This window comes from Cottoperca gobio, chromosome 7 (genome assembly GCF_900634415.1).
Source record: "Cottoperca gobio chromosome 7, fCotGob3.1, whole genome shotgun sequence".
Classification (NCBI taxonomy): domain Eukaryota; kingdom Metazoa; phylum Chordata; class Actinopteri; order Perciformes; family Bovichtidae; genus Cottoperca; species Cottoperca gobio.
In genome coordinates, this window is record NC_041361.1 from 9,412,558 (window position 1) to 9,440,546 (window position 27,989).

The 27,989-nt window shown below is 42.8% G+C and overlaps 1 protein-coding gene across 10 annotated transcripts in view; it reads left to right on the forward strand.

Annotated features, from left to right (window-relative positions):
• nav1a (neuron navigator 1a) overlaps positions 1-27,989 on the forward strand; it is an 82,819-nt gene that overhangs the window by 27,267 nt on the left and 27,563 nt on the right. For all 10 annotated transcript variants that reach the window (XM_029435507.1, XM_029435511.1, XM_029435512.1 and 7 more), the window contains 2 exons: positions 1,946-2,048; positions 3,674-4,018. In XM_029435507.1, the coding sequence (XP_029291367.1) occupies positions 1,946-2,048; positions 3,674-4,018 (448 nt within the window). The remainder of the gene's footprint in view (positions 1-1,945; positions 2,049-3,673; positions 4,019-27,989) is intronic.

Sequence of the window (27,989 nt, forward strand, 5' to 3'; positions counted from 1 at the left end):
TATATAAAAGGGGAATTTACTTTGAATATTTAACAAGACAAAGAGTCTACAGCCATGCTGTGCCAACGGCTTTGAGCTAAACGCTAACGCTGACATGCTCTCACAATGACACTAACATGCTGATGTTTTCCCAGTATGATGGTTACCATGTTTAACATCTTAGTTTGGCATGTTAGCATGCTAAAATGTCCCTCAGAACCACAACTGTGAACCTCATGGTGGCGTTAGAGGAAAGGTCGATACATCTCCAAAGTCAGTAGGATTCATCTTCTTGGCACCACGATTGTCTGTTTCAATGTAATATTTTTAGTAGATTTGTTTGGTTTTTTTTAAGTGAAAATGTCAATCTGCTGGTGGTGCAAGAGGAAATTAACCGTGTCTGTACAACATTTCACGACAATCCATCCAGTATTTGTTGGGATGTTTTAGTTTAGATCAAAGTGGTGGACTGCAGTGTTGGACCACAACAGCTAGACCTTGTTTACTGTAAGTTTTTATGACAAGTTCCATCTAGCAGCAAAGATTTTGACATGTGGAAACATGACATTGATGCGTTTGAAAAGAATCTGTTGAGAAACTTGAAAACGATTCACCGTAGATAGAGTGTATATTTCTGACAAGAACGACTTTGTAACAGAGTCATGCTCATGAAAGTACACTTTTTACCACGTCCCTCAGTTATTGTAAATCTCTTGCTGTGCTCAGTTTGGGAGTCAGCTGGCCAGTTCTAATGGTCTATTGAGCTGAACCTCAGGGGTGAACAGACTGTCTATATCTTACCACTCTCTCTCTTTTATCACCGCCACCCCTCACACATAAATACAGAGAGTGAGCGAGGGTCAAGGTCATATGATTTACGTGTCCTGATTAGTTAACTATCTATGTGAAAATTCTACAATAGTAACACACAAAGTGGAAGCAGGACCCCATCTCAAGCCCTCAGATTGACATGTTTTGAAATTGTAAACTGAAACTTGTTTTGTTTCCCGTACATGAATTCAGGGTGTCTGTGTCACTAAGTGGTTCAACCACTTTGGTTCTTATATTGCATGCAGTCTTACAACCCGCAGAGGGAATTGTCTGTACACACACACACACACACACACACACACACACACACACACACACACACACACACACACGAATGAAGCCGCAGTCTGGCTGGAAGGCCAAATCTGAGCAGATTACAGCATATTAGGAAGGGGTGAGACAAAATGCCAATGTGTTCCCTGTGCCTGGTGGGTTTAAGTGAGGACGGCTTTTGGTTTATTCTGAGAGCAAGGGGCAAAGGGGCACAGTGCAATGAGAGGGCACCAGGGCATTGGGACTGAGGCTGGCTGGAGAAGAGAGAATGTGACAGATGGCAGGTGATGTGATTGTGCGCTGGCTGGGGTTTCCTCTGTTGTTTTGTCTGTCCGACCGCCATCATATTTAATTTAGTTTGCTCCACTGCCGTCTGGAAAAACAACTGTGCGCTGATGCTGCCACTATTATCTCTGCCATGTCTTTTCCTTGTGAGGCTCTCTAGTTTCATAATGTTCGCCTGTTTCCCTGTTGTAGATTCAGGCTTCAGGCCTTGTTTTGATGATTAGGTGTTCTGCTATATTTTGCCTGTGGGGACCGAACTGCTATGATTTATCGGTCTGCATGGTTAGTTTTGAGCATAGCCAATAGAGGAAACATCCATGATCATCATTTATCAACTCATATTTGGTCATATTCCACAGTGTATTTGTTACTTTTAACTTGTGTTATGTGCATATGTGCATGTATGTATATGTATATGTATATGTATATGTATATGTATATGTATATGTATATATATATATATATATATATATATGTGTAAATGTTTGAACAGGTAGGCAGTGTTTTTCTTGTCATCCAGTAATAATGTAACATAGTTTACATCCGTTTACATGCATGTGTGTATGCACCCCTGCAGACCCGGAGTCCCAGAGGAAGAGGACCGTGCAAAATGTTCTTGACCTTCGACAGAACCTGGAGGAAACCATGACCAGCCTGAGAGGGGTGCAGCTCAGCCACAGGTCAGACAGCCACACACACGCACGCACGCACGCACACACACACACACACACACACACACACACACACACACACACACACACACACACACACACACACACACACACACACACACAGACAGACAAGTGAAAGAGAACAGCAGTTGAGATGGGCAGATTGGTATTAACATTGCTAACTGTGTTGGTTAACTGCCTGTGGGCTCTCAGATCAATATCAGTATTCCTGATAGACCAGTAGCCATTAATCTGTCATTTTACCGCCTGCTCTGCTCTCCCTCTGCGTTTCTTAATACGGAACTGAAGCAGGATTAGCTCAAAGCTGACTTCAAAGCCGACCCTGCCAATGCACACTCACGACTCATATTCAGGCGCACAAGAAGACGTGCAATAATGCTGTGATTAAGTGTAAGTTGAGCATTCGTGTGTCCTCTCCCTCCCTCTGCTTCCTGTCTTTCATTCTGATTGCATTCAGCGCGTCTTTAGGTTTTCTCCTTGAGAGCTTCCCCCCCTGTCTGCCTGTCCGTGCGTCTCCTGCCATGTAACCTCTCTCTGTCCCTCAGTGGGAGCTCCCTACAAGAAGAGCAAATCAGCAGATGGTTCCCTGCTGGATTACATTTCCTTTGCAATTCATACTTTTATCGTACTTTAATAACCTTGAATCACTCTCCGCCGTCCCTGAAGACATTAACTGCTTTGAGGCCGACAGCCTGTTGGTGGAATTTTCCAGTGCAAACAAGATGTCATAATTCCTGTGAAAAACGAGTGTTTAGAGTGTGAGATTTGCATGAATTAAACAAATGGATTGGCAACAAGCGAATTGTTTTGTCTACACATACTTTCCCCGATATATACTTGATGCACAGCATGCAGAAAGCCTGTGAAAATGTATTCTAACAAGACGGGTAGCATCCCCTCTCTCATCCTCTCTCCACGTCTTTCCTGCCTGTTTTATGTTCGTGTTTAAGCACTTCATTTGAAAATGTCTCCATTGATGGTTTTTGTAGAGATGATTCTGTATCCTGCAGACAAGATTAATGTTGATGTAGCAGGCAAATACACACACTGTCACACAGTTTGAGAGCCAGTAACTTTTAATATGCTAATGCTCATCATTCTCACCCCTAAGCACTAAGCAGTGACGCGCGGTGCTGCTTAAGCACAGGGAATGCATGATATGGGGATGTTATTGATGCTGGTATTTGTAGACTCACACAAATGTGCACCGGCATAAAGTGACAATGCTTTGCAGGGCACAGAGGAACATAAAGGCATGTTTGCTGACAGGAAAAAAAATTATATTACTGGCATGTACAAATATACAAAGGCACACTGCACACACATACACAGACACCTGGAAACCACCTAATCCCTGAGCCTGTGTACAATCAGCATACGGCCTTATACGCTGAGGTCCCTCTGAGAGAAGAGGATGCAGGGTCGGGACAGGACGATAGATGATTGGCTGCAGGAAGCACATCCTTAGCTCTTCTGAGAGAAAAAGAGGAAATGGAAGATAGACATAAACTTCCTGTCAGTTAAAACTGCGCTCGTCCTTTTCAGCCCTTTGGGGGGAGCACATTGCTGTGAATATTTCTTAAGAAACCCTTATCCTCTTTTTCATCCCATAGCTGTGTGGAGGGGACCATGTGCTACGACAGCGATGAAGCTGCTGCGTTCTCAATTTCCAGTCTATCAAACCGCTCCTCTCCATTGTCATGGCGCCAGGGTCAAGCCAGCCCCCGTCTGCAGGCTGGTGAAGCTCCGTCCACAGTTAACACCCCGTCAGACGTTCCCCTCCGGATCAGCCACACTGCTCGTATCCAACTCATCGAAGCCCTCGACGACTCGGATCCGTCCCTCCTGAAGGGAAATTACCTCAGCAACAGAAACCTCTGCAGGAAGAGCCCAAACGAGGAGGATGATGATGATGATGATGATGAAGACGATGATGATATTGATGATCTGGAGAATGGGTGAGTTCTGTTCTTTTCTTTATTTGAATTATTTATGTATTTCACGCCTGCTTCATTAACCGGCGCAGCGTAAAGAACATTCTATGAGCTCATGACGCTGCAGCCTGCAGAAAGCAGTACACTTGTGTCTCATTAATGATCTTAGCATTGCTTGTAAGGTGAATCCTGCCACCTGCCAACTGTTACAACCTCACAGCTGCAGGCAGGCCTGTAGTTAGTGGTTTACCAGCGCAACAAAGCCTTGATCAGCCCCTCTGTAATGCATCACAAGCTCCTCTCATAACGTTTGCCTTGACACTGGCAGCTGTAGCCCCCCTGGTGCAGCTGGCTCTGCCATAGTGAGAAAAAAGCCCTCTGGCAGAATCCGGGAATGATGTCACAATCATCGAGCCCCCTTGCTGAGATCATCCTGTCAAATTCAGCTGCGAGCCCGCCGGCTTTGCCATGAGGTTTCCATGTGGAGGACCCCTCGCATCGTTGGCTCACCAGAGCCCCCTGGCAGAGCGAGAATGTAGAAAAGTCTTTGAAAACTGGTAACTCTTTCTGCCCAGCCATTGTGGGATTAGTCAGATCTGTCAGGGTCATAATGAGTTTAGTTTTAAACAACCCATGGATTCCTTGGATCAAAAGTGAGACGGTGAGATCACATCGGAAAACGACACGTGAAATGTTTCAGCTTAGTTTTTCCAAAATGGTTATCGGCATGTTTGCTGTGTTGTTTAGTGGTTGTTACCCAAGTGGTGTAAGTCTTTGAGACGTCACTCTCTAATTGGAACATCTTCAAAGGTATTGTTTGTACACACCTGTCTGATCAGTTCACACAGCACAGCTGGCTGTGGCAGCAAACACTGAGCAGTTTCGCTCTAACCTTCATTTGTTATCTGCTATAATGGACTACAAAGAAACATCCCAACCCAGTTCATGTGTTTGGGTGTCTGTCTGTGTTGTTGATTGTGTATTTTGTGCCTTTGTGAACATTGTTTTTTGTTGATAACTAAATCATAGGGACATGTCCTTAAAGCATCCCAGTAGCTGCCGTTAGTGTCGCCGTCTCAGTAACAAAACTTGTTACCATGTGACTTGATGACCTTTGACCAATCAAGAAGAAATATGTTATTTCATTAAGTTTCCATCTACACACAGAGGAAAATAAGTTCAGAGGGTCTTTTGAAGAACGACCAAAGTTGTGTTCCCTGGACTACCTTGGTTAGTTTTGGAAAACTTGCATGAGGCGGTATGACACAATAACTTTAAGTCAGTTGCACACACAGCATCAAGTTTCACTGACCAACTCTAAGCACAGCGAAGAAAAACACATTCTCTCATTGTAAACAAGGATTCTGGCAGTGTGTGTGTGTGTGTGTGTGTGTGTGTGTGTGTGTGTGTGTGTGTGTGTGTGTGTGTGTGTGTGTGTGTGTGTGTGTGTGTGTGTGTGTAACACTAGAGCTCGGCCAACCAAACTTAAAAAAAAATTCCTCCGCTGGCCACAGCTTGACATCTCCATGGTAACCACAAAAATGCACCCCTAGTCACCAGGAAATCAATTGCAACACAGTTCAAGTCCCTGCAGCATTAGTGTGTATCTGGTCATGGCCTCCAATTAGTGGTTATACAGGTTTATATTGTGCTTTGTGCGAGGAGGCAAAACAAAAGGCACCACTTGTTGGCAGGTCGCGGGGGAAAGATTGAGAAAGAGAGACGTGATGGACAAACAGACAAACAGCATGAGTTTGCAGACAGACAAAGAAAAACAGAAAATGCATTTTTTAAAATCTCTTTCTGCTTAAGATCAAACTGTGACTGAATTAATTAAGGTATTAAAGTAAATGTTATATCCCGATGTCTATATAATCTTTAAAGAAGCACTAGACGAGGGGAGGGGGGATAATCTGTACAATCTACTGTAATGCGGAACAATATTCCTTACAACAAATCCCTTTTGAGGATTGTAATGTTTTTGCTATGGCATCTTATTATTGTTTTCATCATCGACTAATCTGTGGAGTGTTTATCCAATAAAACAGCCATAAATAGTGAAATATGCCCCTCACAAAGCCCCATGTGACATCTTCAAGTGGTTTGTTGTATCCAACAACACTCTCAGAGAAGCAGCAAATACTCTTATCTGAGAATCAGGGAATGTTTTTGCATTTCAGCAGGATGAATGCCAAACTATGATCCTTTTTCTAAATTAATTTATGTGCGGATAGATAAACTAATCAACTTTTCATGTTAGCATTCATTACATTTCCATGGTCGAGTCTGGAGTCTGCTGCGGCTTCAAACAAATATGTCTTTACCACTAGAGGGCAGGCTTGTGCTGCTGGTCCCTCCCTCTGTCAATTTGAGGTAGCCCCATGCTGGATTACTCTCCTTTATCTCATAATTTATTACATATCCTCATCCATTATACATAGAGGCACTTCCCCTGCCATACAGAGGTCACGCTACATTACCATATCTCATCCCAGCATGTATAATACATAGGATTTCCCGACATAAATTATGTATCACAAACACACATGTTCTTTGTTTTGGTTATTAGTCCTCATCTCTTTGTTCCTTTAAAATGTCAGGAAACAGTGTCTTAAAATAATAGAGTTTGGCCATAAACATGTATGGATGAGCAGGATTTGACTCATCGTGGGTCCCACTGTGACTCACTTGAGTGAAACTGTATAGGCATGACTCACATTCCTATACAGAGGTAAGTTTACCGTAACTGTACTATGACCTGCCTGAAACACAGCTCCTGTACCGTCACACACACACTGAGTCAAGACCCCTTAAGTCAGTTGTCCATTTCCTGCGCTCTTTAGCCTGGGCCTCTTCTTGTCTGACGAGTACCACTGACATCTGGAACCAGAGCTCTTCCAGTATCCCCCCACACTTTCACTCACACGCGTCATTCTCACCGGGACACAGCAGGAAGGGGGACGATGAGGAGGTCATTCCCCTGAACAGTAAAGAGGTGTGGTCCAGTGTAGGTCGTAGATTTACTCTTTGGAAACTGTGACAGTTTTAAACCTGCATTAATCTATTTTTTTTAACTAGATATCGACAATTCATTAATTGACGCTAATTTTTAATGTCAAAGATGTTGCCGGCAGTGATAAACCAACAATTATGGTGAGACTGAATCCGCACTATTTATGGCCGATGATTCAGTTCAGTCTTGTTTCTCTCATCAACCCTGAATCCAGCAGCAGCTGGCAGACGCGGGCAAGCTCTGATAATGCTACCGGCCTGGCACCAAACACCAGGCTGTTGGTTAAAGGCAGGTGAAGAAACCTGGACATCTAGCAAGCTGAAGACCCAGATGCTTTTCTCAGGAAGTTGGTGGAAACCAAACAGACATACTAGGCCAGACACGTAGGACTCCAGAGGGATTTAATGTTGCTTCATGTGCTGGATGTGTAAAGCTGGAACTCTGCTTCTGCAGAGACATTTCAACAGAGCTCTGCCACAAAAGAAAAGAAATTCCTCTTCAAGGCCCTAGTGGTTTGTTCACACTCTCTTTGTAACCTCTATTAGTCAATCCCAGCCTGTGATTGACATCAACAATATAGTTGTCCAATTTACATAATAAAGACAAGTGAGCAGTCAACTGTCGAGACAAAAGCTAACACCACAAAGCACTACAGGGTCAATGCTACGCCTCGTCATTAGCTTGTTTCTCTTCAGATCGACACTTATCAGTCTTTGTAGCACTGTGAAAGTGCATGGGGGGGGGAATAAATTGGGAGCATCTTGAAATACTCATGGGCAAAGGTATTGTGCTCAGAATCGGAGAGTGATGGCTCTATATGTGTGTACGTGTGTGTTTTGGTATGGCAAAGCGTCTGAGCCTCATCTGGGCTTGATAGTTGGTATTGATCGTTGACGTTCCAGTGGTGATAATGGGCTCAACACACACACACACACACACACATGTAGACAATTGGATGAGCGTGTTGCTTGTTTTCTGCCCTGCTGGGCGCAGACGCGTTTGTTTCTGGATGGAAGAGCTCCCATCCTCAACAACCTCCCATTAGTAAACGCTCGGTCTCCATGGTTACCCTGTGGGACAAGCTGGTTCATTGCACTAAACATCTGAATTATGAAAACATTTGTTTGAAACAGGACAAACACACACACACGCACACACACACACACACACACACACACACACACACACACACACACACACACACACACACACACACACACACACACACACACTCTCTCACACACTAAGCTCCCTTAAGCTTTTCAGAGTCTGCTGGTTTAAGTGTTTTGATTTAGTGCTGTCTGCTTTCTAGAAAAGCAGAAGTGAGAAGGTTGTTTTTAGTGTCAGTCCAGCCCAGTACAGGGAACTGAAACAGAAAGAGGAACATTTTAATAGAGAAGTAATCTGTTCTGAACACAAAACATGCCTGGAATATAAGCTTTGATTAGTGGTTACTTTACTTGCCGCTAAATGTTTGGTGTTATCAAAACACTGGAGGCCATTATCTGGCCCTTAACGGATGCCAACTGACCGTATTGATGGTTAAACCCTTCTAATTATGTGTAACTCCTGGACCTTGTCATCTAAACTATAAACTCAATCCTGCTGTACTCTGACCCCATCTACTGGCCAAAAACTAGAACCTCGCACACACAGTCACACACACACACACACACACACACACACACACACACACACACACACACACACACACACACACGTATGAACACACAGAACATAATGCAGCCCGTCACATCTGTCACATTAATTCCTTTTCCCACATCTGATTTACGTTACAGGTGATGGATCCGCTCTCTTACTTACTTACTCACTCTCACTTTTTCTCTCTCGCACACACACACACACACACACACACACACACACACACACACACACACACACACACACACACTTACACACAAACGTCCTCCTGATGTTTCCTCAGTGGACACACCCAGGGATTCCCTCTTGCTAAGATCCAGATCTTTACACTGTGACTCATACTGTGGTCCAGTTACAGACCCCCTCCCAAAAAAGAGCATAGCTCCCCCCCCTTTTTGTACCTAGGGGGGTACAAACATGTCACAACATGGGCTGAGATCAGAATGGGCTGTGGAGGAGAAGAAGAGAAAAATGCACATTTTGACTGTGAGGTACAGGCGAGAAAGACAATCATCTAGTAGGCACATATAATCTGGTGTAAAGGAGATTACATGTTTGTGTGCATTTATATGGGCTGAGTGCCATCAAAGCAATGTAAAAACCTCTGATGAAAAGGTTAAAGATAAAACGTATCTAATCTCCAAAGAATATGACTCTGGAGTGACTTCTCAGACTGATTTCAGGATGTTGGGACTTGTGGTGCAACAGAAGCCTTTTAGATGATTTTAATGTCTTTTCCCGCTTCATCTCAAAATATCTGATCGCATTTGGATACTTTGATTGCTTATGTTGTGCTGTTAGTGTCTCTAGAATGTGTTTCAAAGCTCTGAGGGTAACTTACCTCTCGTCTAGTCACTTTTACCTTCATGGTGATGTTGAACTCTGAATTCGGTCCATCTGCGTTTATTCTTAGGAGATATTTAATAAGACTTTTCCAGTCATTTTCCATGTTAAGCCCATTTACTGCAAGTCAAACTGTGCTGGAGCATTTCACATTTTTGAATCTATTTTTCCGAGCAGTTATTGGATTCATACCATTTCTATATGTTATGAAAATCAGTTGGCATATGCTTGAAGGCTGCGTAATAACAGTAAATGTCAAGTCTGCATTCATTTTTGTCAAAGTTATGATATTGTGGTAAGGTAACAGTACAGACTTTTCAAATGTATCTGGACTTTGACTGTATTTCTATGTAACAATAATGAATGAGAAGCAAATTAATGCAGACTTGATATTTGCTGTAAATGATTATACAATTCCAGCAAGTTTAAATAGCCAGACTTTAGATTTTTTAATGAATAGTAGCATGAACAGTAAGAAAAGACATTTTTTTAAATCTGAAATTCTCTTGAAAATGATCAGCAGTGTTATTACCTACATCGTGATTTGTAGTTATGGAACTAAAAGCTATTGATCACTGGTATGATCCTTTAGATTAATAAATGAATTCAATATTTTCACAAAAGTGTAAATTAAAATTTCTGTTCCCCCTGTCTCATTGTGTCTGTATGACATTGTGCGTCAGAGACGGTGAGATTCACATGAAAAGATGATGAGAGGCAGATTGAGGTGGGGTTAAGGAGGGTGATGGGGCGTGTGTTGTTCATGTCATCCACTACCTGCTCCTCTCTGGGCCTCTCTGGCTCTGTGCGGAGCTCCTGTGGCTCTGTCTGCTCAGTGCCGCGTGTAATCGATTACTTTTCCTGTCATTATGGAGACAACTTGACTGAGCGGAGGAGTGTGCTCTTCCTTTGTTCCAGCACGTGTGGGCAAAGCACGAGGAAGAACACTCACACACACACACACACACACACACACACACACACACACACACACACACACACACACACACACACCCCACATTAATTTACAATGGCCATTCACCATGATCACATGAGCATATATGAAAATACGGAGTCATACGGAGATTACTTTGACATTCTGTATTGCAGTCTACATGCAGTTTGAGAGGCCCATTTTGAGTTAACAAAGCGTGAAAGGCATACTTACATCATACTAATTACATTTAGTAGGTGAGTTTGTATTTAAATATATAATTTATCTGCCTTGCTATTTTTCTCTGGGATGATGTAACCGTCTCCAGCTGTAACAGCAGGACAAACATTAATGACATTAATCTGTTTGTGGCACAAATAGACCCACACCCACATGTGCGCTCATATACACGTGTACTGTAGAGGCATACACACACAAATACGCAAACACATTAAAGGATTTAACAGGGTAACATATGGGGCTGTGGGGGGATTTGCAGTCAGAGAAAACCCCCTGACACCTCCCATTTCAGTGAGAACAATGTCCTGATGTACCTTTTGTATTCTCTCGTGTGTGCTGAGGTTGTTTGAGCAGTTTCATTATTAACCTTGTTGAGTCATTACCGTTACGCTACATAGTTGACTTTTTGTCCAAACAAACAAGGCATAAAAAGGGAATTCAACTTTCTTGTAATTGCCCATTCATCCAAGGCGACTTTCAATGTTGCCAAAGAAAATGTTTTTCTGAACTTACTTTCTTTTCGTCACTCTTTTATTTCCATGTCTCCCTCTGTCTGTCCTCACACACTAGTGTTAATGTCCGTACTTACTGCAGTCAATTGTTAAAGGAATGCCTCCTGTCACTCTGCATGGATATGTTTAGTTTGACTCTGGGCCATTTCATTATTGTGAAACATACTGGCGTTGAGCAACAAACACATGTTCTGGATCGGAGCTTGGGAACTTCAGCTTCATCTCTCGGACCGGTTTTCCCACATTCTGCTTTGGAATGAAAGAAAGGTTTCGGGGAGGCAGGAAAGTTAATCTTTCCTCTGAACTTCTACAGCATATATCTCCTACTCCTATCCTCTCTCTCTGATGAAGGCCATGTCTTTCAACTTCACCCAACCAAACGCCAAAACCACTGCCACGGCTACTGTTTCCTAGACGCCCTCCACCCCCCACCCCCACTGAAGCATGGTAAATCTCTATGGTGATGCTATGGCATAATCCTCGCTAATCCGTGGCTTCCTCATATGGCAGGGTTGAAAAAGAATAAGAGAACTCAGGGACTTGATCAGCAAGGACAAAGGTGTGTGTGTGTGTGTGTGTGTGTGTGTGTGTGTGTGTGTGTGTGTGTGTGTGTGTGTGTGTGTGTGTGTGTGTGTGTGTGAAGGACCCCCACATAGTTCAGAGGGATGTGTTACCATGTCAACAATATGAGCGAGCAAAGGAAATGAACGAAGGGTGTGTGTGTGTGTGTGTGTGTGTGTGTGTGTGTGTGTGTGTGTGTGTGTGTGTGTGTGTGTGTGTGTGTACAGAGGTTAAAATGTCACAACTTCTGCCCAATGACCGATTTCACCCCATTTCCTTTAAGGAAAGAGAGCTAAGCCGCTGTTCCTGGAGATGTTTGCTGATTTCCCTTTCATTTATTTTATTATGATATGATCACACCTGACCTATAGAAGACATGAAAAGGAGGAAATGACCTGAAAATAACAACTGATAGGGAACATGATGCTAAACTAACAAACATATATATATATATATATATATATATATATATAGATATAAACCATATTGTATAGACCGACTTCATTCAGTCAACAAACATTTGCTTTTAAGACTTTGGAAAGAAGGTTTTTGATTTAATTAGTGACTGGAGTATGAAGACTACAACGAGAAACATATACAAAGAAATGCATGTGAACAATGCAATTAAATGATTCAACATTATTAAAGCTCTGTTGAACCACAAAATAAAGAAAAGTAATAAAACTATAGCAAGTGGGCCGAGAGTTAAGATATTTAGTCAAGCAGCGTGGCTGTGGGGATGGCAGTGTCTGCCGGCTCACTTCTTTGGCCCAGACTGAAAAATCGTATAACTTTTGGATAGATTTAGAAGAGATAATACGTTAGTACTTTAGTTTATGACCAAACACCTGCAAAACAAATGACATTCCCATCAGCCTCAGTTTACCTTGTGTTTATGTTAGCAGGCTAAAGTAAGATGGATACCATGGTAAACATTATACCATCTAAACATCTGCAGGTTAACATTGCCATTGTGAGCCTGTTAGCATGCTTCACATGTTCACATTCAGAATAAAAGGGAGTCATTTACATTTTTTGAATAGGAGTTTCTTTTAATGATATATACAGTATAAGTGTAATTCCATTCACCTGATTGGAGGTTGAGAAATAAGTTTGTTTTCCTTTGCAAACAAACCTTTAATTGCAAAGTGCATTTCTGGTGTCAATTTGCATCCTTTTACCAGTTTTGTGTTTTCGGTGTTAAGAATACATTTCTTGTTATTAAAAGAGGAATTTGAGGAAATGATCGGGTTCATTCCTGAAGGTTGGTTCCCACAGTATAAGACAACCCCCCGCCCCCCTCAACATACACACACACACACACACTCCCCCTCACCTTGCTCTCACTCATTCATGCCCTACTCTACATCTATACAGCCTTTAAAGTACATGCTTAGTTCCTCTATAGGGGGTAAATGAAACTGCATGGGTAACGACAAGCTAGATGGAAGCTGCCTCAAATCAATGCCAAAAACACACACACACACACACACACACACACGCACACAACCACAGCATACACACTAGAGCTTAGAGGGTTAACAGTGGGGTGTGACGGGGGTTTGTAATACGCATAAGAATTAACTTTGCTTCCCTCCCATTGACTCCCACCGTGTTATTCTCTTGAGTTGTTTAGACATTAGTCACACACTTTTCTTTCTGCCCTCCCGCCATCGTTCTCCTTCCCTGTTCTCCTTATTGCGCCATTTCTTAATCTCATCCTGCAATGTACGCACCAGTGCTCCCAACAGTGAACATATCCTCATTATTTTCCCAGGAGACGTAAGCGGAACTGGTCGCTGACACCTGTTGAACTATATTTGAACATTTTAGTATGTTGCCGTTTCTTTTGTCCTTCTTCTTGTTCCTCTTGTTTCTCTTGTTCCTCTTGTTCCTTTCTGTCCCTGTAAAGAAAAACCGTCTTTGAAGTAAAGTTTTCTGAGCAGTTCTACTTCTTATTGTCCTCAGCAGACCTCGAGAATGCTGTCCTCTCCAAGCAAGAGTCTAATTAGATGTTTTTGGTGGTCCAGACTTGGAGGGTCCCTCAATTAACCACAAGAGTACCTTTTCAGAAGGGCCCCGTTAACTTTGATGTTCCACCCCAAATATGTGTCTATGATGTCATGTTTTCAGCATTTGGTCTGTTATGTTAGTGAGCTACTAGACTGAGCATGCAGGCTGGTATACAAACTATGATTTGACTCTTCCTCTGGGGAGGAGGCTATTTGTCAGAAAATCAGACAAAAGAATGTGTGTGTGTGTGTGTGTGTGTGTGTGTGTGTGTGTGTGTGTGTGTGTGTGTGTGTGTGTGTGTGTGTGTGTGTGTGTGTGTGGACGGGAAGAGGGTGAGGAAAGCAAGTGTTGTAGTGTGATTGTTTCTAGGTGATAAGACAAAATAAAAGACATCCCAGCACCACAGTTGACATTTCAAAGTGGGTAGTAGTAGTAGAAGTTATTTCCTGCATGTGACCATGAAGAGGAGTATTTCAGTCTGATGAATATGTGATATGTTTGTTTATATACAGTTTGTGGTTTAGCGAGTGTGTGTGCGCATCTGTGTGTGTGTTCCTCGTCTGATAAGGAGGATGAGCTTTCCCAGGTTGCTTGTCTTTCATCAGCAGACGAGTGACAGGTTCCCAGGGTCATATGGATGACCCTGCCTGTATACTGTCATTACACAGTTACATCACCACCTAATTATACTGGCCTACTGCACCAACACACACACATGGACATTGAAAACAAGCATTGTGGTGTTTAGATACTCTGTAAAAAAGAGTTCTTTGATGAGGAGACTCAAATAAGCAGAGAGTGAGACAGGGGGCATGTCTGGGCTTGAGTCAGTGGTCAAAGTAAAATCTGGCCAGACAGACGCAGAGCGCTGTCCAACTACCCTTTCCAGAATCTCGGATGAGTTGACATAAATAAGAGCAAAGGCTCACACTGACTTAAGGAGGATTGCAAGTGTGTGTGTGTGTGTGTGTGTGTGTGTGTGTGTGTGTGTGTGTGTGCGTGTGTGTGTGTGTGTGTGTGTGGGATTGTTTGTGTGTATGCGTGCACAGAGAAACTGTTTTTATTTCTCTTTATTAGTAACGCTAGGCAACAACGATGGCAGTGGCTCCACACACCTGCAGTTCAGCATGCCAACGTGTCAATCAGACCTCCAAACACACACACGTACACACACTGTGTGCCCACCTGGCTCTGCATGGTACGGGGTGAGCAGTAGCCTGAATAATCCTGTCTTTGTTCGCTCTGCAGTTAAATTGAGTGTGTTAAAGTCTCTCTTTTCTCTCTCTCTCTCTCTCTGTGGATAAGTTTTCCAATCTCTCTTCTTCTATCTGTTGTCTTTCTTTCTCGACCCCTCACACCATTTTCTTCACTGAAAAGACAGCGTTAATTATCTCTATCTCCCCCCTCCCACTCCTCTTATGTCTGTCTGTCTGTCTCTTTCTCACCCTTCATTCATTTATTGAACAGGCCCAGCAGACAGGCAGATCTATTCACTGGGGTCCACTCAGTGCTTAAAGTGTTTAAACACTACTGGTTGTGAGGGGGCAGAGCTCGGGGAGGGGGGAGTGGATACATGATACCCACTCTATTCCTCTGCAAGTCTCCAATAGCCAATACACACTTTGTTACAATAGAAACACTGGAGTCATTTACCCTCCCTGCTTCATTACATCCTGATTGAGACGTATTTAAGCCACCAACAGTTTGGCTATTAGCCAGCATTTCTCCTACACAGTTGGGCGATTGTTGAAAGATATTTATGAGTAATAAATCAACATTTTTTAAATGTATTACAATAATATATCTATGTGTTGTTAATAAAACGATTAAGATTTAAAGTTTCACTTTTTATCATTTGACAAAGGTTGAAAGTCGTATATTTACATTTACTTACTCGGGTGTTGTAGTGAAGATTCAAGATTCAGAAGTGTTACGGTACTTTACTCAAGTGTAAGCATTATATGCCACTTTATACTTACACTCCTCTCCATTTCAGAAACCTTTTCTACTTTTTACTACATTCATCTGAATTATCAGATTAATTATATTACAGATTATGATTTAACATACAAAACATATGATGCATTATTACAGATTAAATGTGAAATAGTTCAAATGAGCTCCACCTCCACTCGGGACAGCATTACAATGACCCTTCATTAATGATTTACTCATTCTACAATAAGCCATCCGTTCTCTAGTTGTAATAAATGGATCTTGGTGGAGACACTCAGCAGCTCTTTTCCAGAAGTTATGAATTAAAGAGCTGAAAAAGACATTTTCCCGAATCTGGCAACCCAAAAGGTATTCTTACAAATGCTATTTTACTGATATAGATCGTGTGCATGTGACGTCACGCTTACCTCCCAACCCGTAAGTCAGCCATGTTGGATGATATACACAACCAAGACGGCGGCCATTCACGTGTGAGTTGCTGCAACGCTTCGTAATTTTCTTTGTATTTAAACGTCTAAGATTGAAAGAAAATGCCAATCGTGTGCGCAGTGTATAATTGTGGTCATAACGCTACTCGTGACCCAGAGAAACGCTTCTTTAGATTTCCTAAAATCATCAAAAACAAAGATCCACAAAAGAGGGATAAATTGCTGTCTACCGAATGCCGTAAACTGGTTTAGCAACATAACTCGTGAGGATTTAACAGAAGATAAAGCGCAATTCACCCGTGTGTGTGGCGTCCACTTTATATCTGGTAAGAGGTCATGCTAAAGCTATGTTTTCAATGTTTACGTTAAACATTTGTGCTTATGATATACCCGAACACTGTAAGAGCTTACTTCTCCATATCGCTGACTGGTAAATAAGGCACTTTCTTTACATGTGATGGCAGCCATTTGCTCTTTTCTTCTGTACATGTTTTTGTTTTGCTTATTCTTGAGACTACTTCACTTGCGAAAAGCAAAGCACCAATGTGAGAACATGCTTCGCTTAATCCAGCCATACAATCATAGTGTGCGAGGATAACATCGCCGCTCTTCTCACTCACATAACACGGCTTGAGCGGTGTATCTCGAGCTCTTTGCGAGTGATTTACACGGGCATGGGCGAGCACCCTGTCATCTTTCAGTGTTTTGGTAAGAAGACTACCAACCCAGCCAGAAACAAAGAAATTATAAGCATCTAAGCTCTTGTATGCCTTCATTTGTGCGTTGGTTGCCCACGACGTTTGTAGCACAAGGTAGTTCACAATATCCATCCAGAGAGTCACAATACTTTGAAGAAGTAGGAGTTGTATTGCTGTTGTTGTTCGCTTTAGACGCCATTGTTGATTTGTATATCATCCAACATGGCGTCGCACGCATACGTCACACAGTTTTGTCACGTGTTTGCACACTACCTATAAGCCATCCGATCTCTAGTTGTAATAAATGGATCTTGGTGGAGACACTCAGCAGCTCTTTTCCAGAAGTTATGGATTAAAGACCTGAAAAAGACATTTTCCCCGAATCTGGCAACCCAAAAGGTATTCTTACAAATGCTATATTACTGATATAAAGCATAAATAAATTATTAACCACAGTAAAATTAATGGCTACATCAATGCATCCCTGATAACAATCAAATCATGCACTTTAATATGGGCAGTCCTGAATAATTTATACATACACTTTTGATACTTAAGTACTTTTCAGCTTTGTGAAATTTTGTAAATGTAAGGACTTTTACTTGTATTAAAACATTTTTACATACGTTTAACAAAATAAAGGGTCTAATTACTACTGTTATATATTAAAACAAAATTGAAATGATTGCGAGCGTTGACTTGCTATCAGAGGGGTTAAGTGAGGGGTGTCATCGGGCTGTCTCGTGTGTTGATTAGACTTTGAAGAGTGTGATAATGTCTTTGACATGTCGCTTCAGAAAATGTGATGACTGCGTTGTTTTTATCCTGCGGCTGAATGCGCGGTAAATGCGTTTTGGGAAAGGCACAGCTGGTCGCGATCAGAGAAACGGGGGCCGGAGGAGGAGGAATTCTGGGTGTTGCCTTTCTATCCATGCCTCCCTCCCTTGCTCATCGCCTCCCTCCCTCCGTGAGCCCGTGTGTGTGAGTGTGAGAGAGTGAGTGTGTGTCAGAGTGGAGGCACTGCGGGAGTGGGTCAGTCAGTTAATGCTGCTGACTCTTACAGGCGGGTCCCGGTTATCAGCGGCGGAAAGCACCGGGTGGATTCTCTCTCTCTCTCTTTCTCTCTCGCTTCAGGGCCAGGGTATGCCAAACAGGAACAAAGCGGCGTGAAAGCTGAACAGTTGTAGAATGAGCGGGCGCGTGCTGAACGGGAAAATGCTGCAGCTCTCGGCTCCGCAGCGCGCGGGGAGGACAATGCAATTTCTGTCAAGGTAATAGATGCGACCAAAGCCTGCATGTGACTGAGAATGCCGGAAGAGAAGCTAATTGACACACTGGTGACATCGCTTTTGATGATCTTAACGCGATACAAACGGGAGGTACCTGGTCATGGTGAATGGGTTGTAGAAGCTCCGGCGGAGTCAGTGCGTAAAAAGCAGCAGCACGTCTCATTGATAAAACTCCAACAGCTGCATGGTGGTGGCACGTTTCATTATTGTGACCGGCATGCGCTCACATTAGGCTGTTATAGGATATTGTATGTCAGTCTAGACGCCGACTAAAGTATGGGCTTTTGGTGAGCGTATGGATGGAGCTATACAGTCTACACAGCATATAGGCACAGACCTCACTGCGCAAAGTCATATGTTGAATCAGCACAGTTTTATAATGACGGTCACTGTATAGACTATTGAAAGCAGCATCTAAAAGCAGTTTGATGTGTCTTAGCCTAAAAGGAATCTCAAAGGAAACACATTACTGCAAATCATCTGATGAGAATATTAAAGTGCAGATGGATTTGAATGCTGCATGTGGATGTGTACGCGCATAGAGTGCGTGCGCGCCTTAAGTGTTTCTGTGATTGTCGGCTGACATGTACATTGTTTAACGCTGCATGCGATGACAACTGATTTGCTGGTGGGCAGCAGTCAGCAGAGGCAGGTATGCATGTGAGTGGGTGGGTGTGTTCGCATTGATCCGCTGCGGGACAGAACCGCATTCTGAACGGCTGACCTACATTCTGAAAGACGCCTTCTCCCGGTACATCTGCTGTGATTGGGTGATTCCTCAGTACACTCTTTGTACCCACGCCATGTGAGAATTATCTAATTGTATAATTGAACGTCTTAATGTGTGGGTTAATATAGGTCAGCTGGTGTGAGTAGGCTGGTGGAGATGTAGCTGCATTAAAGACTTCTATTTGTGACATATAGAAATGAAGTAATGTATTGAGAATGATCTGGAGATGCATTAAGACAACATGGTCAGAGAGGCTCTTATTGATTGTGTGCGTGTGTGTTCGTGTGTGTGTGTGTGTGTGTGTGTGTGCGTGTGTGGGGGGGGAAGCTTTGGCGGGGGTGGAGGGGGTCAGCTTTGCTCTTTTTGCTCGACTGACCCCTATAGCATCTATCGACCCTTTATGTAAACCCATTAGAGCAGAGTGGCATCGGGGCATTAGACACACACCTAACAGACACAAACACTTGCGCCATCCAACCCATTGACAGACACACACTCATTTTCAGTTTAAGTCCCAGAGGACCAAGCAGTCTGTTTTTATCTGTGTGTTTGAGTTGGACACGTGCGCTTAAACAGACTGGCTGTCAAAAGGCTGATAAACTTTGATGGAGGCCAGAGGTGGTATTTGTAAGAGTGTGAGTCTCAACACATGTAGCGTAGGTGTCAGCGTGTGTGTGTGTGTGTGTGTGTGTGTGTGTGTGTGTGTGTGTGTGTGTGTGTGTGTGTGATGAAACATTAAACATCCATCATTAGCTAACCAGTTCCAGACAACACAACGATTTGATCAACTCTATTAGTCATATTGAAAGTAATCCAACATCAACTTGTGTGTTGTCATCTGAACAATATACAAAAAGCCTGCTCAGCATAGCCCACCCCTATCTAGATCCACCCCAGATTAACAACACAACCTTGTCCAAATAGCTGATTTGCAACATGGTGATATCACTCATTAATGTGCGTCACTCCCAAATCCTCAGTTTTCTTTTATTTAAAAAAAATGGTGCACAGGTCACTGATGCAAACCAGACTCGTGTCATAGCTGTTGTCATTTAGTTGCTCACGGAAAGTGTTGGTCAGTGCAGCTCTGATTGGTCGAATGCTTTAACAGCTTTCTGCCATCAGCTGCTTCATTTGAGACCCATCATGGTAATTAAAGCTGAAATCCGTAATGTTTCAAATTAATATATCATAATTATCATCTGTATGGTGGAGTGTAGTGGAAATGCACATTCACCACGCTATTGAGAAAAGTAGACCGGTTTGTCAGGTGGCACCTGTCAGCTGACATCCCCGACTTCCTCTCACTTTGACACTTCAGTAAATAAAGCTGTTTGTCATTTACACACACAAACACACAAATGAGTTAAAAGATTAGTTGAGTTGAAAGATAGATTAGGTTGTTTTGGAAACATAACTTTGCTGACACTGCATTAGTTTGAAGGGTCAACGGCCTGCTGATGATGTTGTCACACCCGCATGATTCATGATTCATGAACAGGTTTTATTAATCTTCAGTACAACAACATCTCCACACACAGGCAGATACATTTGAAGCACAGATTAGGCATTGTAAGCCTTTTGTCAATGCAGGTGTGTTTTTAAAAATATCTCTGTTCACATCGAAACGGCAGAGTCATCTGAAAAACATTTAAAATCTCTCCACTGGGCATGTGCAGGGCACTCGATCCAGCAGCTGACCAACCATGACGATTTACGTCTGCCATTTTCACAAAAACTTTACTTTGCTTACTCTACACTGTCAGCATTTTTTTATTTCATTCACAAAGGGCTTCATTTCCGGTGGCCAAAAAGGCCCGTCAGTGGGGATGTAAGGCCAAAATGGAGGGAAAAAAACATGGTCAAAGCTGTGTCATGCTGCCACTGACTCTTAATGTCTTGTAATTAAGTGAACAAGTTTACTTGCCCTGCCGACAAGGTCATTAGGGAGACCTGAGAGCGAAACAACAGATGCTTGTAACCTGTGCTTGTAAGACACATGTGCCTTTTTTTATTGTACACACAGGAGCCTGTATACAAACAGAGCTCATATTTTCATGAGGTGGTGCCCCCGTGGTTAAGTGAGTTTCCCTGTTACATCAAAGTCAGAGAAGGAGCTACAGCCAGACAACAGTGCACCTTAACTGGCTCGCTGGGGACGAGAGAGAAAGCTCTCAGCTTAACCTCAACGGCCATGAAGAATAATAACCTCTGGATGTCATTTTCACCTGATAGTGAAGTCGTTTTCTAGGAAAGTAATTTCTAGTGAGTAAAAACCTCAGACAATGTCCTGCATTGAAACTTTCAGAGTTTACTTTGAGTTAAATGGAAACTGAGAAGATTGGCAACGAACTCGAGGCCGCAGATTTTGGTTTTATTGGAACCTCTGGATCCGTCACTTTATTTTTTCTGTGTGTCTCTGCACTCGTGCGATGGTATGCATATGTGTGTGTGCATATGTTGGAGGATTAGGGAGTGGGAACCCAGAATACACTCGCTGGAATGTGAAGTGTGTGTTTTGAGCAGCCCGAGGGCGAGGAATGTCTCCCAAACTCACTGTAACAACTTGAAGTGGCATGACCCGAGTGCGTGTGTTATGAGTGACAGCAGGTGATGGGTGCGTGCTCCCGCAGGGTGCGCCCCCCCAGGGCCGGTCGGTCGCCACCACATGTGTTTGGAAGGCACACAAAAGCACACACACACACACACACACAGCGACCTGTCTGTCCCACCCCACCGCATGGGAGTAATGTGTGTGTTTTCATAGTTGTCTGCTTTATCTCAGCCAGATGAAGTGAAAGAGTATCTCTGCTACAATCAATGGGTCTTTCATTCTTTTTGTTCAGATGCTGTTTGGACAACCTTTGGCAGGTGCTAAATGCTGTTCTACTCTGTAGCCTCTTTGTGTAGCTTAATTTAATTTAAACAGGAGCTGTGCAATCATATTTGATTCACATCATGCTTTTTTTCATCGTTTTATTTCTGCCTCAACATTATTTCTAAAACTGACTTAAGAGATGCAGCTTGGCCCCTTAAGTACCATCCGCCCACCATCCACTGATCCGCTCCTGTCAGCATACTTAACATCTCACAGCAATGTGAAAACTGACGGCTGTTGTCTGCACTAATCTGGGGGATTAACTCATAATCAAGCTGTGGCATTAGTTGATTAGCTGTCATCGTCAGGAAATACAGAACTGACCATAACGTTGAAGGCAGAGGAGTATAATCATTTGTGGATTCCCCCTGAAATAGTATTTGCGGATCTGTGTCGGTTGTTGTTGTGTGTGTGTGTGTGTGTGTGTGTGTGTGTGTGTGTGTGTGTGTGTGTGTGTGAGGCATTTGGTAGCCATGTTGAGCCACTGCCCTCTTCCCATGAACAACAGCTCACCTCACGCTGACATCATAGTTCCCCCATCTGCTATATGTGCATGCATACGTGTGTGTATGCCAGTGTGTGTTGGAGGGAGATAGTTCCCTGTTGTGATGCATTTGATAACCCTACAATGACTGTGTCCTCATTACTGTAAATGAATACCATCCTGTCACTATTACATTTCTCAGTCAATATTAGTCATGAAACTTGGGTCTGTGCAACATTTTCCTTTCCGAAAATCGTATTTCACTCTTTGTTGTTGTCCTTGACATGTCTGGAGGGAGGCGAGAAGAAATTCTACCCCAAGATCCAACCCCTGTCCTGGGCCTCTGCGTGCCGGGGTTCCCCTTGTTAGCTCCTCCCCAGTTCTCAGCGCTTGAGTTGTGGCAGAGAAGCGCTCCACTAAACCCCAGACTGAACTACTTATGGGGGTGATTTAAAAGGCTGTTCCACCTTGTCCCCGGAGTGCTGTCCCTCTTCTACTTCCTGCTCTCTTGCAGGGAAGAAAATGATTTTGGTAGAATCTCAGGGTACTTTGGGGGTCAAGGGTTATTGGGTCATATTAGAGGACTGCTGGTCACCACAAAGCACACTGAGAAATGTTAATGTCTTCTGAAATCTAATGCGCTTTGTCCTAATTTCTCATGCTCTTTACACTTAGAGCATAAAATCACTTTGTGGAGAAATTGTTTAACCGTTTTTCTTCCATTCTTATTTAGTGATACCTTAATTAATGCTAAATAAGTTCAAAAGGCGTAGTTTGTATTATGTCTGCATTCAAAGCCCTGCATCAGCGGTGTTTAGACTGGGGCAGCAGTAACCTTTCAACTTTAACCATATTTGAGCCGAGTAAGAAGAAGACAAATACAAAGAAGAAGAGTGTGTGCCTGATGCCTCTCAAGGAATCATCTGCACACCGCTCCCTGCTCCTACTGTTTTCCTTTTTGGGGCTTACAGTATGAGAAGATCAAGATGACCCAGTTGGCGTCTGTGTGATCAACAGTCACACACGTTTTGGTTCCAAGAGTATTTCACCACTCAAAGGTCCTTATATGACGCTTTGGAGCCTTCCACCGTTTTGTCTGTCTTATTTCATTTCACGGGGATGAAGTAGTTCAGAGCCAAGTCGGCTCTCAGCTGCGACGTGTTGAACTCTGAGAAAACTTTGTCTGTCCACCCAGGGGAGGTCATGAGGAGAGATGAGATTAAAAGATAAATTTGCTGTCTGGGGAGCATTTTGCTGAAGCAATTTCTTCTCTTCTTAAGCTGCTCAGTTTTCACCCATCTATCTCCACCTCCCCCACACTGAGAAAAAAACATTTCACTGACCAGGATTCCTGATGCGTCTGAGTGCCTTTTCAGTGCTTTTACTTTCCATCCAGAAAGCCCCAAGCATTTGCAGAATGTGTCCCCATCCCTGCAAGAAAAAAATGGAAGAACGATGTACCTCAATAATCTTCTGCATGCAGAAACACACCTTAAAGCCAGGAATACGCTGGCTGGCTGGCTTAGTGTAACCCTCAGTGGGGCTGTGACCTGAGCAAAGCTTCCGTTCCAACCAGCTACTAACATCCCACACTTCTGACAGCTAATTCAAGCTTTACTCCAAGGGACAATGGCAATTTAGTGTATCGGATGTGTTTGTGAGTTTATGTGTGTGTGCGTGTTTGTCTCCTAAACCCCCAGGCTATTGCTGTCAGGGATATGCCTGTCAAAGGCACAACAGGGTTTCTCCTCTGTGATGGCCATTTAGGGATGTGACCACCTATTTCCCTCCGTGGACTCACACACACACACTCACACAGACAAGTATACACACTTACAGGACCGCTAGCTGCGGCCCCTGGCCTGCTCTGATCCTGTTGGCAGATGGAATTAACAGTAATTACGAGCTCATTAACTCCAGCCTTTTCTGTAATCCCCTGTAATGCCCAAATACTGCTGCGTGTGGCGTGTGGCGTGTGTGTGTGTGTGTGTGCATGCGCGCGTGTGTGTTTGTGCATGTGTGTGTGTGTGTGTGTGTGTGTGTGTGTGTGTGTGTGTGTGTGCACAAAAGACTGTCCAAGCGGCCATCACACATTGTTCCATTCCACATCATGGAAATGTGACGGAGAGGAAATAATTCACAACACTGAAGAGGAAATTAATTTCTCAGTTTATTGTGTACCCAACGGCAGGCTGCTCACACAATCTAGTTTTTAATTCAGTCTCGTCAATGATTTACTGTAAGTGTTTAACAATACAACTCAGCAGAGAACCTGTTTTGGGTGGCTAATTAAAAGATATTTTTAACAGCAGATTTGTTGCTAATTACTCTACAAGTGCCCCAAGCGGATAGACAACAAGACATCATTATTAAAAAGTGGTAATTTATGAGTGAGACTAAAGATCAGCACAGCATCTAGGCTGTAGCTGGTGCTTATCTTATAAGAACATACCGTGACTACAGAGTGCTTATATAGATATAGATATATAGGTACTATATGTTAACAACCATCTAAAGTACAATCGCAGACAATGTGTATCATGATCACCATAGACACGGTATTACAGTCTGCGGAGGCTGGATGTTCACGCACGTTATGTCTTGAGGTAGAAAAAGGGCTCGGTCTGTAGAGGGAATTCTTTAATGGCCCTATATGGTGATACATGGATATATGGGGATAAATGGATAAACCTATGCACCTTTTATAAAAATAAAATAAAAATTCACCTACAGAATGTTTTAAATGCTCATCCATCCAGGAAGAATATTTCTATAACATCCCAACCTCTCCTATTTTTCTTAGCATTTATGATTTGGTTGGGGTAATCTTCTATTTGCTTTAAATTTAAGTTTTTTATTACATTTTTATTTGAAAAGAGACAATGTACAAATATAAATTTACCCAAATTAGCTAGAAAGGCTAGTCTACGTGCGTGCCTGTTGGTTTCCTGATGATAAGCTGCTGTAGTGGTCTAGGGACCCATATTGTTAGCCATCTGTGCACACAAACCACATCCGACCTCTCTTTCTATCTTACAATCTTATCAGGGGAATGCCCATCCACACAAATTTGATTTGAGCTCATGCACATATTCAGCATGATTTGTATTATAACATTTATAACGGTCAGTCTCCCAGATAGTCACAGCAGACACGACCGTGTTAGAGAGAAGAAGCATCACATGAAGGATGGGTGTGGCCGGTCATTCTTTTTCCCCCTGCAAATTAGTAATGTTGGTGTGTGTGTGTGTGTGTGTGTGTGTGTGTGTGTGTGTGTGTGTGTGTGTGTGTGTGTGTGTGTGTGTGTGTGTGTGTGTGTGTGTGTGTGTGTCTGTGTGTGTGTGTGTATGTGTATGTGTATGTGTGTGTGTGTGTGTGTGTGTGTGGATGTGTGGATGTGTGTTTACACCAGTGTCAATTTGGGTAATTGTGAGAATTACCTCTCTTTGTCGTCTCTTTATCTTCCTGTTTTATGCCTCAACTAGAAACCTGTAGAGGATGTTGAAGCAGACAGCCAGTCATAACGTTGCTGTTGAATTTTTCATTCTTTTTATGGCTTATGGTGTTTTTTTTATTGAGATTCTGTCCGTCAAACCTTCTGAACATGATAAATAACATTATTTACGCAGTCTTACATCTGCTGTAAGATGGAAAGTGGCATTTTCGTGTTGGTGGTTGGATGGTTGACGAGTGTATTTCAGTTTGTGGTTTTTTTTGTTGTACAGGCAGATGCGTCCTCGCGGTGTCCCTCACATGACATACAGACCAAGTCTCCTACTGTTGTCTGCCTCTTCAAACAGATCTGAGATCTATCGGCAAATACTGAATTGTACAAACAGATACACTAGTACAGACAATGCATCTCACCTCATTGTCATCTCTAGTACCAGTCACAGTCTCACATATTTAGAGTCTAATGACTTCAGCAGCCCTTTCAGACGTGCCCCCTCCGGTTTGTGAGCCGACTGCCCAGTGCCAGTCTGGCAGTGCCCTACTTTCCATTTGCCTGAAAAGGCATCACTACAACCAGGAATCCGTCTGATTTAGCCATTTTGGGTTCTACCATGTGCCACTGTGGATTTTAATAGGAATGGAAAGTTCCTGTCTATTGTAGGACTGCAGAAACACTTTCCATGCTTTTACGCAGCTGGGAGAGACGGTGCCTAAATATCACCCTGAAAAAAATGTGTTTAACCCCATGAGGGTACAAAGAGTTGAACCGTTTGATTCATCTCACCATAACATGTGTAATATATCTTTCTCAAGATCTACAGCCTTTTTCTAGATTTATGTTCCCGCATCCTTTTTACAAACTCTGTCTCCTCTACGAGCTAACACCTTCCAACTGTCCTCTATATTCCCATCTTATTTGCTCCAATATGATCTAGCAGGTCTAATATTCCTGTGCAAACGCCTGATTGGCTAGATCAATGTCGCTAGCTTAAAGGTGCCTTCTTGAGTTTTCTGGTAAACAGGCAAAAGTTTTATTTACATTCAGTATTAGTCACCAAAATGCATTGTGCGTCTCTTCAGGTCTAACAAACATTTCTTATAAATGTTTTGCAAAGCCAATTATTTTTAATGTATTTTAAATACAGTATTATTTATTACATTCGTGTTTACTAGCTCTTCTTCTTTACGGCCTTTCGCTGGTGCATTGCAGCATTTCCCGTTAGAGCCACCTGTTGATCAGTGGAACAGTGTGACTCCATTGGTAGGACTGTGTATTGCGTCATGCACAAGATAAATGATCCGCTCATAGAAAAACAGCTCTGCAGCGCTACTAGAGGTCTAAAAGTCCACAGGGAACCTTGAAGGGGACAATACTGAACATGCTAAATCATTTAACCTTGCTAGTCCGGTGGCATATTTTGATATTTTTTTGCAAAGTGAGCTATAATTAGATAACAAGATTGATAATGACATTTAGCTTCTCCTTGTTATTGATCTGCACAGGCTTTGCATAAGTGCACTAACATTCTCTATAATGTGCATTGACTATTGATCAGGTAATTACTTAATAGTTTTTTTTATTCATAATTTCTGTGTAGGACAGTGAGTCTGTTTCCTTCTATAATCACAGTTATATATGTATCAAAGTTCAACATTATTTCATTAGTTCTGAGAGTTTGATCCTACTCGCCACAACAGAGGAGAGCTTCATCATAGCATTCCTCTAAACGACTTCCATGCAGTTTTAACAAATGTTTGTTTAGATGGAAGAGCTTATCAACCAATACGGCTAAGTCTGCTCCCTGAGGCTGGCAAGACTCCAACTCCCAGCAAGCACTGCTCCCACAAACCGCAGGCGAAGCTGCTTTGTCTCTGCAGTGGCTTTTCCTTCCGTCTGGATCTAGTGTATTTCTTTCTTTTTCTTATTCTTATTATTTCTTCCCATCCCTCAACCTCAAAGGGGTCAGGAGAGGAGACAGAGGGAGAAGGGAGGCAGAGCTCTCATAATGAGCAGGGAAAAAAAGACCACTCACATTGACATCAGAGCAATTAGCTCCATAGTCTGAATAGTGGAGGAACACAGAAAGAAGCCTGTTAATAAAAGCTGACTATTAAGCTCAGCAGCAGCTATTCAACTATTCTCCTGATAGTTTATGAGGCTCAGTGTTTGTGTGGGTGTGCTGGTCCTCTCTGCAGACTACGAGGAACAAAGAAATCATGTCTCTGTGAAAGGAGGATGTTGTTGGTCTTCACCACCATGACCTTTATCAATCTGGACAATTTAAATGGCATATTCAAACC